Raw genomic sequence first — 12,705 nt, 5'->3', positions numbered from 1 at the left:
TGTATGGTTGCTTGCATGAAGAAAATTCATTTCATTTAAATTACATTGAAATCGGCCATTTTGTTCTCTCTGGCTGCTTTTAATTCAGAATTACATGAAATACAAAATGGACATTTACTTCAGTGAAACACTATTTCTCCTAATACAAATTGTGGTTACATCTTTTTTTGTACTCTTATTCCTTTGGATGTAATGGGGCAAATACCCTAAATTATGCTTTAACTATTACTGGTCTGGCATCCATATGGATCAGTATATTTGTATTGCACATAGAAATAATTTATTATTATAATTTTTTTTTTACTTTAAGTGCAACCGTGTTTAATATAAACATTTCTGTCCATAAGCTACTCACTGGCAACTAAGAAGGATAATTTAATATAAATGGTTATTTTACCTGTAACACAGAACATGTGATTTGTATTCTTAAATGTCCGTGCTTGAAGCTCTATGTAGGGGAGATGACCAGAAGGGTCAAAGTTCGAATTACTGAGCATAAATCAAATATCAGGAATGGATATGAAAATTCGCCAGTAGCTTGTCATTTTAAGGAGGCTAGGCATTCAGTAAGCCAACTGAGGTATCAAATAATTGAACACATACCAATAGACAGATGAGGGGGTGATAGAGACAAAAGGCTCAAAGAGAGAGAGGCATTTTGGATCTATCAATCTATCACCTAGAAACTAGGATACCAATGGGGATGAACAAAGAGTGGGATTTATCCCTATTCTTGTGCAATTGTGCATAAATAACTTATATAAGTTTGTTTATGAAAATTATTTGCAAAAAATTATATAAAAAATTATATGTATTGGAGATTTACCTATGTGTTTACATATTGTACTGTGACTTTAAGAGAGAGAAAAATATTTTTTTGTACTCTGTCCTAGGTTGCTCTGTGATGTCATAGGAGGTGGGGTTTAGGGAGGTATTAAATTGCCTTTTTTTGACAAAAGCACAAAGTTATTTGCAAGAATACAGATTTTACAAAAAGGTCTGACGCTAACATGTCCGTAAAATTGTAGACATTTGTTGTAAATGTCTCATCAGAGCAAACAGGCACAGGCCTTTTCTGTAGGTAGAAAACAACAAGGAGATTAAATAATACAAGCCTTGGTGTGCAACAGAGGTAGCAAAAGATGCAGGGAATGTTAATTAGCAGCTGTTACAATAAAGTTGGAATTGTGCCACGTGCACAGGAATAACACAAGCTGCTGTACGAAGAGGTTGGTAAACAGTGTGGTTAGTAGGGAGGCTGGTAACCTGGCCCTGGCTATCTCATTTGCCATTTCAGTTGCTTTGTGGAGAGATCAGGTCTGCAGCTATAGATAACAGACGGTCAAGTAAAAAGCATACAAACCCTGCCTATGAGCCTAGTGCTTTCCATCATTTTCAAGTTAATCATTAACGGGATACTAAACCCAAATTGTTTCTTTAATGATTCCGATAGAGCAGAAATTTTAAGCAACTTTCTAATTTACGCCTATGATCAATTTTTCTTTGTTCTCTAGCTATCTTTATTTAAAAAGCAGGAATGTAAAGCATAGGAGCTGGCCCATTTTAGGTTCAACACCCTGGATAGTGCTTGCTTATTGGTGGCTACATTTAGTTAACAATGAGCAAGCATAACCCAGGTTCTGAACCAAAAATTGTCCTGGTCCTAAACTTTAGATTCCTGCTTTTTAAATAAAGATTACAAGAGAACGAAGAAAAATTGGTAATAGGAGTAAATTAGAAAGTTGCTTTAAATTGCATGCTTTATCTGAATCATTAAATAAAACATTTGGGTTTAGTATCCCTTTAAAGGACATTAAATAACGTTTTATATTTGAGTATATAAGCAATTAATTAATTAAAGGGACAGTTTACCCAAAAACTTTCTCCCCTTTAAATTATTCCCAACGATCCTTTTTACCTGCTAGAGCAGAGCTTTCCAAACTTTTCATGTTGGTGACACACTTTTTAGACCCACATCATTTTGTGACACAGTAATTCAGTTGTACTGGCAAACCGGAGGTTAAACTAAATTGTTTTAAGAGATACGGACACATACATAAATGATATAATAACAAAATGTATTTACAAGTAACAGTATGTATGTGCAAGAATTAAAAAAAAAATAACACCAATAGCTACTAACTATTTTAATGGGTTGTATGAGGTTGATAGGATAAACACAGTTTCTGAATGTTTGGTGGAATATTAGATAAAGACACGCGCATTTCATCATCAAGCATTTTTAAGCTTCCCATTCCTATCCATATATCAAGAGCAGGAGCAGCAATGCACTACTGGGAGCTAGTTGCAAAAAAAACCCCACTGACTTCAGCTCAGCGCTTAAGTTGCCGCCCTGAGAGCTTGGTGAGTCCGACTGACTACTGCAGTGCCCACCCTGCAAACACACTGCTGTCCCACTCACTTACTACACGTGCAGTCAGGAGCCAACGTGCCAATGGGAATAGTTTCAGTTCCCACTGATCTGCGTCAATAGTTTAAGATGATCTGTGACATCCTAGGTATCAATCACGTCAACCATATGATATGCGTAGCAGGCAGGCGGAAAGTCAGAAACCAAAAAAAACTAAATTTTATTAAATTTGTGCTGAAGCAGGGACACACCTACACACTGCTGCCGACACACTAGTGTGTCCCGACACACAGTTTGGAAAGCACTGTGCTAGAGTGTATTAAATTGGTTGCAAGTAGCTCCTTTACTCCTATTTCAGCATTTGAAATAGCTGATTTAGCTTGTAGTTTCCCAACCTATACTGAAAGTTTTGATACTGGCGTACACGCTATTGACAAGCCTAAGTAAACACAGCCAGCAGAAGAGATTACTCTCCCAGTGGGGTGCAGGATAGTTAAGTAATAAAATTATAATTTTCCATTGTTCTCTCTATGTATTGAGCTTTGGTGTTCCAGACAAATATAAGATAAGGAAGCAAGTCTGTGTACATAAAAGTGATAACATAATGAGATCTGATATTACCTGAAGCTCAACCCATTGTAATAGGCTGTGGTTTCAAAGCACAAAACCAGCTACTTCAGATACACAAATAAACCCGAAAATATTTTATACTCTGCAGTTGGTATAACAAGTCATTTAAAATTCATTAATGGAAAAACAATTTTACAGTGTACTGTCCCTTTAAAGGTATATGAAACCCAAAATTTGTATTTCATGATTCAGAAAGAGTATACAATTTTAAATTCCTTTCATACTTCTATTGTCATATTAGAATCATTCTCTTGGTATCCTTTATTAAAGGAGCAGCAATGCACTACCAGAAACTAGCTGAACATATCTAGCGAGCCAATGACAAGATGCATATATTTGCAGCCACCAATCAGCAGCTAGCTCCAAGTAGTGCATTGCTCCTCCTCAGCCTACATAGGTATGCTTTTCAATAAAAGATAACAAGAGAACAAAACAAATCAGATACAAAAATTGTAAAGTTGTTTAAAAACAGAATTTATGTTTACCTGATAAATTACCTTCTCCAACGGTGTGTCCGGTCCACGGCGTCATCCTTACTTGTGGGATATTCTCTTCCCCAACAGGAAATGGCAAAGAGCCCAGCAAAGCTGGTCACATGATCCCTCCTAGGCTCCGCCTTCCCCAGTCATTCGACCGACGTAAAGGAGGAATATTTGCATAGGAGAAATCATATGATACCGTGGTGACTGTAGTTAAAGAAAATAAATCATCAGACCTGATTAAAAAACCAGGGCGGGCCGTGGACCGGACACACCGTTGGAGAAAGTAATTTATCAGGTAAACATAAATTATGTTTTCTCCAACATAGGTGTGTCCGGTCCACGGCGTCATCCTTACTTGTGGGAACCAATACCAAAGCTTTAGGACACGGATGATGGGAGGGAGCAAATCAGGTCACCTAGATGGAAGGCACCACGGTTTGCAAAACCTTTCTCCCAAAAATAGCCTCAGAAGAAGCAAAAGTATCAAATTTGTAAAATTTGGTAAAAGTGTGCAGTGAAGACCAAGTCGCTGCCTTACACATCTGATCAACAGGAGCCTCGTTCTTAAAGGCCCATGTGGAAGCCACGGCCCTAGTGGAATGAGCTGTGATTCTTTCAGGAGGCTGCCGTCCGGCAGTCTCATAAGCCAATCTGATGATGCTTTTAAGCCAAAAAGATAGAGAGGTAGAAGTTGCTTTTTGACCTCTCCTTTTACCAGAATAAACAACAAACAAGGAAGATGTTTGTCTGAAATCCTTTGTAGCATCTAAATAGAATTTTAGAGCACGGACAACGTCCAAATTGTGTAACAAACGTTCCTTCTATGAAACTGGATTCGGACACAAAGAAGGTACAACTATCTCCTGGTTAATATTTTTGTTGGAAACAATCTTCGGAAGAAAACCAGGCTCAGTACGTAAAAACCACCTTATCTGCATGGACCAGATAGGGCGGAGAACACTGCAGAGCAGATAACTCAGAAACTCTTCTAGCGGAAGAAATTGCAACCTAAAACAAAACTTTCCAAGATAATAACTTAATATCTACGGAATGTAAGGGTTCAAACGGAACCCCTTGAAGAACTGAAAGAACTAGATTAAGACTCCAGGGAAGAGTCAAAGGTCTGTAAACAGGCTTGATTCTAACCAGAGCCTGAACAAACGCTTAAACGTCTGGCACAGCTGCCAGCCTCTTGTGAAGTAAAACAGATAAAGCAGAGATCTGTCCCTTCAGAGAACTCGCAGAAAATCCTTTCTCCAAACTTTCTTGTAGAAAGGAAAGAATCTTAGGAATTTTTATCTTGTTCCATGGGAATCCTTTAGATTCACACCAACAGATATATTTTTTCCATATATTATGGTAAATTTTTCTAGTTACAGGCTTTCTAGCCTGAATAAGAGTATCTATTACAGAATCTGAAAACCCACGCTTTGATAAAATCAAGCGTTCAAACTCCAAGCAGTCAGTTGGAGGAAAACCAGATTCGGATGTTCGAATGGACCCTGAATAAGAAGGTCCTGTCTCAAAGGTAGCTTCCATGGTGGAGCCGATGACACATTCACCAGGTCTGCATACCAAGTCCTGCGTGGCCACACAGGAACTATCAAGGTCACCGAAGCCCTCTCCAGATCGATCCTGGCTACCAGCCTGGGAATGAGAGGAAACGGTGGGAATACATAAGCTAGGTTGAAGATCCAAGGTGCTACTATTGTATCCAATAGAGTCGCCTTGGGATCCCTGGATTTGGACCCGTAACAAGGGACCATGAAGTTCTGACGAGAGGCCATCAGAACCATGTCTGGAATGCCCCATAATTGAGTTATTTGGGCAAAGATTTCCAGATGGAGTTCCCACTCCCCCGGATGCTCCTCCATCGCCAGGGAACTCCTTATTACCCCCTGATGGTTGATATATGTAACAGTCGTCATGATGTCTGATTGAAACCTTATGAATTTGGCCTTTGCTAGTCGAGGCCAAGCCTTGAGAGCATTGAATATCGCTCTCAGTTCCATTATGTTTATCGGGAGAAGAGAGTCTTCCCGAAACCATAGACCCTGAGTTTTCAGGGGTTCCCAGACCGCGCCCCAGCCCACCAGACTGGCGTCGGTCGTGACAATGACCTATTCTGGTCTGCGGAAGCTCATTCCCTGTGACAGGTTGTCCAGGGTCAGCCACCAACGGAGTGAATCTCTGGTTATTTGATCTACTTGTATCGTCGGAGACAAGTCTGTATAATCCCCATTCCACTGTCTGAGCATGCCCAGGTGCAATGGTCTTAGATGAATTCGTGCAAAAGGAACTATGTCCATTGCCGCAACCATCAAACCTATTACTTCCATGGACTGCGCTATGGAAGGAAGAAGAACAGAATGAAGTACCTGACAAGAGCTTAGAAGTTTTGATTTTCTGGCCTCTGTCAGAAAAACCTTCATTTCTAAGGAAACTATTATTGTTCCCAAGAAGGGAACTCTTGTTGACGGGGACAGAGAACCATTTTCTATGTTCACTTTCCACCTGTGAGATCTGAGAAAGGCTAGGACAATGTCCGTATGAGCCCTTGCTTTTGACAGAGACGACACTTGAATCAGGATGTCGTCCAAGTAAGGTACTACTGCAATGCCCCTTGGTCTTAGCACCGCTAGAAGGGACCCTAGTACCCTTGTGAAAATCCTTGGAGCAGTGGCTAATCCGAATGGAAGTGCCACAGGTAATGCTTGTCCAGAAAGGCGAACCTTAGGAACCGAAAATGTTCCTTGTGGATAGGAATACGTAGGTACGCATCCTTTAAGTCCACCGTGGTCATGAATTGACCTTCCTGGATGGTAGGAAGGATCGTTCGAATGGTTTCCATTTCGAATGATGAAACCCTTAGAAACTTGTTTAGAATCTTGAGATCTAAAATAGGTCTGAATGTTCCCTCTTTTTTGGGAATTATGAACAGGTTGGAGTAAAAACCCATCCCTTGTTCTCCTAATGGAACAGGATGAATCACTCCCATGCTTAACAGGTCTTCTACACAGTGTAAGAATGCCTGTTCGAAGATAATTGAGACCCGTGGAACCTTCCCCTTGGGAGTAGTTCCCTGAATTCCAGGAGATAACCTTGAGAAACTATTTCTAGTGCCCAAGGATCCTGAACATCTCTTGCCCCAGCCTGAGCAAAGAGAGAAAGTCTGCCCCCCACCAGATCCTTCCCAGATCGGGGGCCAACACTTCATGCTGTTTTGGTAGCAGTGGCAGGTGACTTGGCCTGCTTACCCTTGTTCCAGCCTTGCATCGGCCTCCAGGCTGGCTTGGTTTGAGAAGTATTACCCTCTTGCTTAGAGGGTGTAGAATTTGAGGCTGGTCCGTTTCTGCGAAAGGGACGAAAATTTGGCTTCTTTTTAGCCTTAAAAGACCTATCCAGAGGAAGGGCGTGGCCCTTTCCCCCAGTGATGTCTGAAATAATCTCTTTCAAGTCAGGGCCAAACAGTGTTTTACCCTTGAAAGGGATGTTAAGCAAAAGCGCTCTGCGCGCCACGATAGCAAACCCTGAATTATTCGCCGCTAATCTAGCTAATTGCAAAGCGGCATCTAAAATAAAAAAGAGTTAGCCAATTTAAGAGCTTGAACTCTGTCCAAAACCTCCTCGTACGAAGATTCTTTATTGAGCGACTTTTCTAGTTCTTCGAACCAGAAACACGCAGCTGTAGTGACAGGAACAATGCATGAAATTGGTTGTAGAAGGTAACCTTGCTGAACAAACATCTTTTTAAGCAAACCCTCTAACCTTTAATCCATAGGATCTTGAAAGCACAACTATCTTCTATAGGAATAGAAGTGCGTTTGTTTAGAGTAGAAACCGCCCCCCCGACCTTGGGGACTGTATGCTATAAGTCCTTTCTGGGGTCGACTATAGGAACTAATTTCTTAAATATAGGGGGAGGACAAAAGGTATGCCGGGCCTTTCCCACTCCTTATTTACTATGTCCGCCACCCGCTTGGGTATAGGAAAAACATCGGGGGGCACCGGAACCTCTAGGAACTTGTCCATCTTACCTAATTTCTCTGGAATGACCAAATTGTCACAATCATCCAGAGTAGATAATACCTCCTTAAGTAGTGCGTGGAGATGTTGAAATTTAAATTTAAAAGTTACAATATCAGGTTCTGCTTGTTGAGAAATTTTCCCTGAATCTGAAATTTCTCCCTCAGACAAAACCTCCCTCCTGGCCCCTTCAGATAGGTGTGAGGGTATGTCAGAACAGATATCATCAGCGTCCTCTTGCTCTTCAGTGTTTAAAACAGAGCAATCACGCTTTCTCTGATAAGTAGGCATTTTGGAAAAAAATGCATGCAATAGAATTATCCATTACAGCCATTAATTGTTGTATGGTAATAAGTATTGGCGCACTAGATGTACTAGGGGCCTCTTGTGTGGGCAAAACTGGTGTAGACACAGAAGGGGATGATGCAGTACCATGCTTACTCCCCTCATTAGAGGAATCATCTTGGGCAATATCATATCTATGGCATTATTATCCCTACTTTGTTTGGACATTATGACACAAATATATCACATATATTTAAATGGGGAGACACATTGGCTTTCATATATATAGAACATCGTTATCTGATGGTTCAGACATGTTAAACAGGCTTAAACTTGTCAACAAAGCACAAAAAACGTTTTACAATAAAACCGTTACTGTCCCTTTAAATTTCAAACTGAACACACTTTATTACTGAATATGTGAAAAAGTATGAAGGAATTGTTCAAATTTCACCACAGTAATTTAAAGCCTTAAAAGTATTGCACACCAAATTTGAAAGCTTTAACCCTTAAAATAACGGAACCGGAGCCGTTTTTACATTTAACCCCTATACAGTCCCAGGTATCTGCTTTGCTGAGACCCAACCAAGCCCAGAGGGGAATACGATACCAAATGATGCCTTCTATAAGCTTTTTCAGTGGTTCTTAGCTCCTCACACATGCATCTGCATGCCATGCTTTCCAAAAACAACTGCGCATTAGAGGCGCGAAAATGAGGCTCTGTCTATGACTAGAAAAGGCCCCCAGTGAAAAAGGTGTCCAATACAGTGCCTGCCGTTTTTATTAAAACAATCCCCAAGATTTAACAACTATTAAAAGTAATAATCTGCCAAATATACTTAGTAAAGTAATCGTTTTAGCCCAGAAAAATGTCTACCAGTTTTTTAAGCCCTAATGAAGCCCTTTATTCTTTTACTTAAACTAAGAAAATGGCTTACCGGTTCCCATAGGGAAAATGACAGCTTCCAGCATTACCGAGTCTTGTTAGAAATGTGTCATACCTCAAGCAGCAAAAGTCTGCTCACTGTTTCCCCCAACTGAAGTTAATTCCTCTCAACAGTCCTGTGTGGAAACAGCCATCGATTATAGTAACTGTTGCTAAAATCATTTTCCTCTTACAAACAGAAATCTTCATCTCTTTCCCGTTTCAGAGTAAATAGTACATACCAGCACTATTTTAAAATAACAAACTCTTGATTGAAGAATAAAAACTACATTTAAACACCAAAAAACTCTAAGCCATCTCCGTGGAGATGTTGCCTGTACAACGGCAAAGAGAATGACTGGGGAAGGCGGAGCCTAGGAGGGATCATGTGACCAGCTTTGCTGGGCTCTTTGCCATTTCCTGTTGGGGAAGAGAATATCCCACAAGTAAGGATGACGCCGTGGACCGGACACACCTATGTTGGAGAAATTGCACGCTCTATTTGAATCGAAATATTTTGGCTTCATGTCTCTTTACTTACAAAAAATCTGTAGTCCAGGGACATACTCCTTGAAAAGTCTGTTAAGCATGTTTATCTTTTCTCATCTTTTGTGGCCAATTAGAGACAGAAATAAATGAGCTCCTGCACTGGTCAAACAATCACTGGGTATCATTATGCAGGGTTCCAAGTCCGGCAGTATTCACTTTAGCCTCTCTGTGGACAGGAGTAGAAAACTACATCGTTACAGGGACATTAAACTCTAAAAATGCTTGCCATGCATATGAAAGTCCACTGTTTAAATATAATAAAACTAGTGCTAAAGCCTGTGTGCACGGGCCATTTTTGCAGTACAGCGGTTCCACCCTTTGCTCTCTCTCTCTCCCCCCTCTCTTTTGCTCTCTCTCTCCCCCACTTCTGCTCTCTATCACCCCCCTCTCTATTTTGCGCTCTCTCTCTCTCCCCCCTCTCTTTTGCTCTCTCTCCCCCCTCTCTTTTCCTCCCTCTTTTTTGCGCTCTCTCTCCCCCTCTCTTTTGCGCTATCCCCCCTCTCTTTTGCTCTCGCTCTCTCTCCCCCTCTCTTTTGCTCTCTCTCCCTCCCCCTCTCTTTTGCTCTCTTTCTCCCTCTCTTTTGCTCTCTCTCTCTCCCCCCTTTCTTTTGTTCTCTCCCCCCTCTCTTTTGTTCTCTCCCCATCTCTTTTGCTGTCTCTCTTCCTGTCTTTTGCTGTCTCTATCCCCCCTCTTTTGCGCTCTCTCTCCCCCCTCTCTTTTGCTCTCTCTCCCCTTTCTTTTGCTCTCTTTCCCCCTCTCTTTTGTTGTCTCTTTCCCCCTCGCTTTTGCTCTTTCTCTCCCCCTCTCTTTTGCTCTTTCTCTCCCCCTCTCTTTTGCTCTCTCTCCCCCTCTCTTATGCTCTCTCTCCCCCTCACTTTTGCTCTCTCTTTCCCCCTCTCTTTTGTGCGCTCTCTCTCCCCTCTCTTTTGTTCTCTCTCTCCCCTCTTGTTCCCCCCTCTCTTTTGCTCTCTCTCCCCCACTCGTTTGCTGTCTCTCTCCCTGTCTTTTGCTCTCTCTATTGCTCCCTATTCTGCTCTCTCTATTGCCCCCTATTTTGCTCTCTCTATCCCCCCTCTTTTGCTCTCCCTCTCCCCCCTCTCTTTTGCTCTCTCTCTCCCCCTCTTTTGCTCTCTCTCTCTCCCCTTTATTTCGCTCTCTTTCCCCCTATCTTTTGCTGTCTCTATCCCCCCTCTTTTGCGCTTACTCTCCCCCCTCTCTTTTGCCCTCTCTTTTGCTCTCTCTATCCCCCTCTTTTGCTCTCTCTGTCTCCCCTTTCTTTTGCTCTCTTTCCCCCTCTCTTTTGCTGTCTCTCTCCCCCTCGCTTTTGCTCTTTTTCTCCCTCTCTCTTTTGCTCTTTCTCTCCCCCTCTTTTGCTCTCTCTCCCCCACTCTTATGCTCTCTCTCTCCCCCCTCACTTTTTCTCTCTCTTTCCCCCTCTCTTTTGTGCGCTCTCTCTCCCCTCTCTTTTGTTCTCTCTCTCCCCTCTCTTTCCCCCCTCTCTTTTGCTCTCTCTCCCCCTCTCTTTTGCTGTCTCTCTCCCTGTCTTTTGCTCTCTCTATTGCCCCCTATTTTGCTCTCTCTATTGCCCCCTATTTTGCTCTCCCTCTCCCCCCTCTCTTTTGCTCTCCCTCTCCCCCCTCTCTTTTGCTCTCTCTCTCTCCCCTCTTTTGCTCTCTCTCTCCCCTTTATTTTGCTCTCTTTCCCCCTATCTTTTGCTGTCTCTCTCCCCTCTCTTTTGCTCTCTCTCCCCCCTCTCTTATGCTCTCTCTCACCCTCTCTTTTGCTCTCTCTCTCCCTCTCTGTCTCTCCCCTCTCTTTCCCCCCTCTCTTTTGCGCGCTCTCTCCCATCTCTTTTGCTCTCTCTCTCCTCCCTCCCCCCCCCCTCTTTTGCGCTCTCTTTCTCTCCCCTCTTTTGCTCTCTCTCCCCTCTCTTTTGCTCTCTCTCCCCTTTCTCCCCCTCTCTTTTGCTATCTCTCTTTTGCTCTCTCTATCTCCCCTCTTTTGCTCTCTCCACTTTCTTTAGCTCTCCCTCCCCCTATCTCTTTGCTGTCTCTCTCCCTCTCTTTTGCTCTCTCTATCCCCCCTTTTTTGCTCCCTCTATCTCCCCTCTTTTTTTGAGCTCTCTCTCTATCCCCCTCTTTTTTGATTTCTCTCTCTCTCTGAAATCCGCCCAGCCCCGCCCACGTCCTGCCCGGCCCACGTCACGCCCACGCAATGACCGGCCCCGCCCATGTCACGCTGCCCGGCTGGCCCCGCCCCATCACACACGGTCGTCCCAGATGCCAGCCAGGTCAGTCTTCTTGAAGGCCAAGTGTGTTTGTCCTCGCGCAGTTTCTACTGCGCATGATAGCTTCGGACAAACACACTTGGCCTTTTATATAATAGGATATGTTTTGCATGAAAAACAGTTAAGTGAAGGCTTTTTTAATTTTATTTTGAAGCTAACAGGAAGTGCATGTTTATGTACAACCCTAGGGTCTGATTGCTCATTGGCTGATAACCAGGAGTCCCACATATCTTGATGGAGAGTGACACAACTCATAAGCATCAAAATTGCTTTTTTTCCCCTCGGTACAGAAACATCTGTTTAACAATTATTTTTTATTTAAATAATGTTTAAAATGGCCTCTCTTGGTTTAAAAAATACTTGAATTATCTTTAAATGAAAGGAAAAACAACCACAATAAGTAATGAAAGTACATTGCATAGTTTCAACATTTAATGTTGCAAACATTTTCCTTTAAATTATCTCTAAAACTGTTTTTTTCCTACCTCCCCTCCCAAGAGAGACTGGAGTCCATCCTACAGAACCCTGTGATTGTGTAGATCAGTGCAGGAGCTCACTTATATCTGCTTAACTGGCCGCAGCAAAAAAGAAAAGAGAAACTTAATGCAAAACTATTCAAATATTATTTTTATTTTGTGTAATTATTTAGTTTCTTGTTTGTTTTTACAACATTGTTCAACATTCCTGTCTCTAAAAACACTTGCAATAGGCTCCTCCCACCAAGAGACGACCTGCACATGCACTTATTGACTTTACATAGCGCAGACCTATGATAATGGATATTAATCTATAGCCAAGTTACCAAAAGCTGAGTGAATGCCACACGAGGTACAGGAAGCTCACTGCACAACTATTATTGAAAAACCTCAGCAATCCAACTCCACTCACCTGTTATGATTTTGCCAGCAGAGCAGCATGTACACACTGTGAAAAGGCTTACAGTCAGCACACGGTTTATTTATTTATTTATATATATATTAGTGGGACAATACAGTTTGGAGTTCTTCATTCAATGAATTGTGTTAGGACACAGTACTAAAAAATGTCTATTATCCATATAAAGGGGCAGCATTTAAACATTTATCTATTGCCTGGAGTAAACACTTGAATTGCAGTTAATGCAGCAGTATCTTTTGTGCACTCCCTATT

The 12,705-nt window shown here is 42.0% G+C and overlaps 1 protein-coding gene across 4 annotated transcripts in view; it reads right to left on the bottom strand.

Moving 5' to 3' along the window:
• The window catches only part of REEP1 (receptor accessory protein 1), a 324,551-nt gene that overhangs the window by 50,740 nt on the left and 261,106 nt on the right, over positions 1-12,705 (bottom strand). The window contains exon 7 of one of the 4 annotated variants that reach the window (XM_053704258.1): positions 12,445-12,480. The exons of the other annotated variants lie outside the window; for them this stretch is intronic. Within the exon in view, the coding sequence (XP_053560233.1) occupies positions 12,445-12,480 (36 nt within the window). The remainder of the gene's footprint in view (positions 1-12,444; positions 12,481-12,705) is intronic. 4 annotated transcript variants of the gene reach the window in all.

Source organism: Bombina bombina, chromosome 2, assembly GCF_027579735.1.
Source record: "Bombina bombina isolate aBomBom1 chromosome 2, aBomBom1.pri, whole genome shotgun sequence".
In the NCBI taxonomy this organism is placed as follows: domain Eukaryota; kingdom Metazoa; phylum Chordata; class Amphibia; order Anura; family Bombinatoridae; genus Bombina; species Bombina bombina.
The sequence above is the reverse complement of the archived record's forward strand: the minus strand, read 5'-3'. Positions and strand labels throughout refer to the sequence as shown.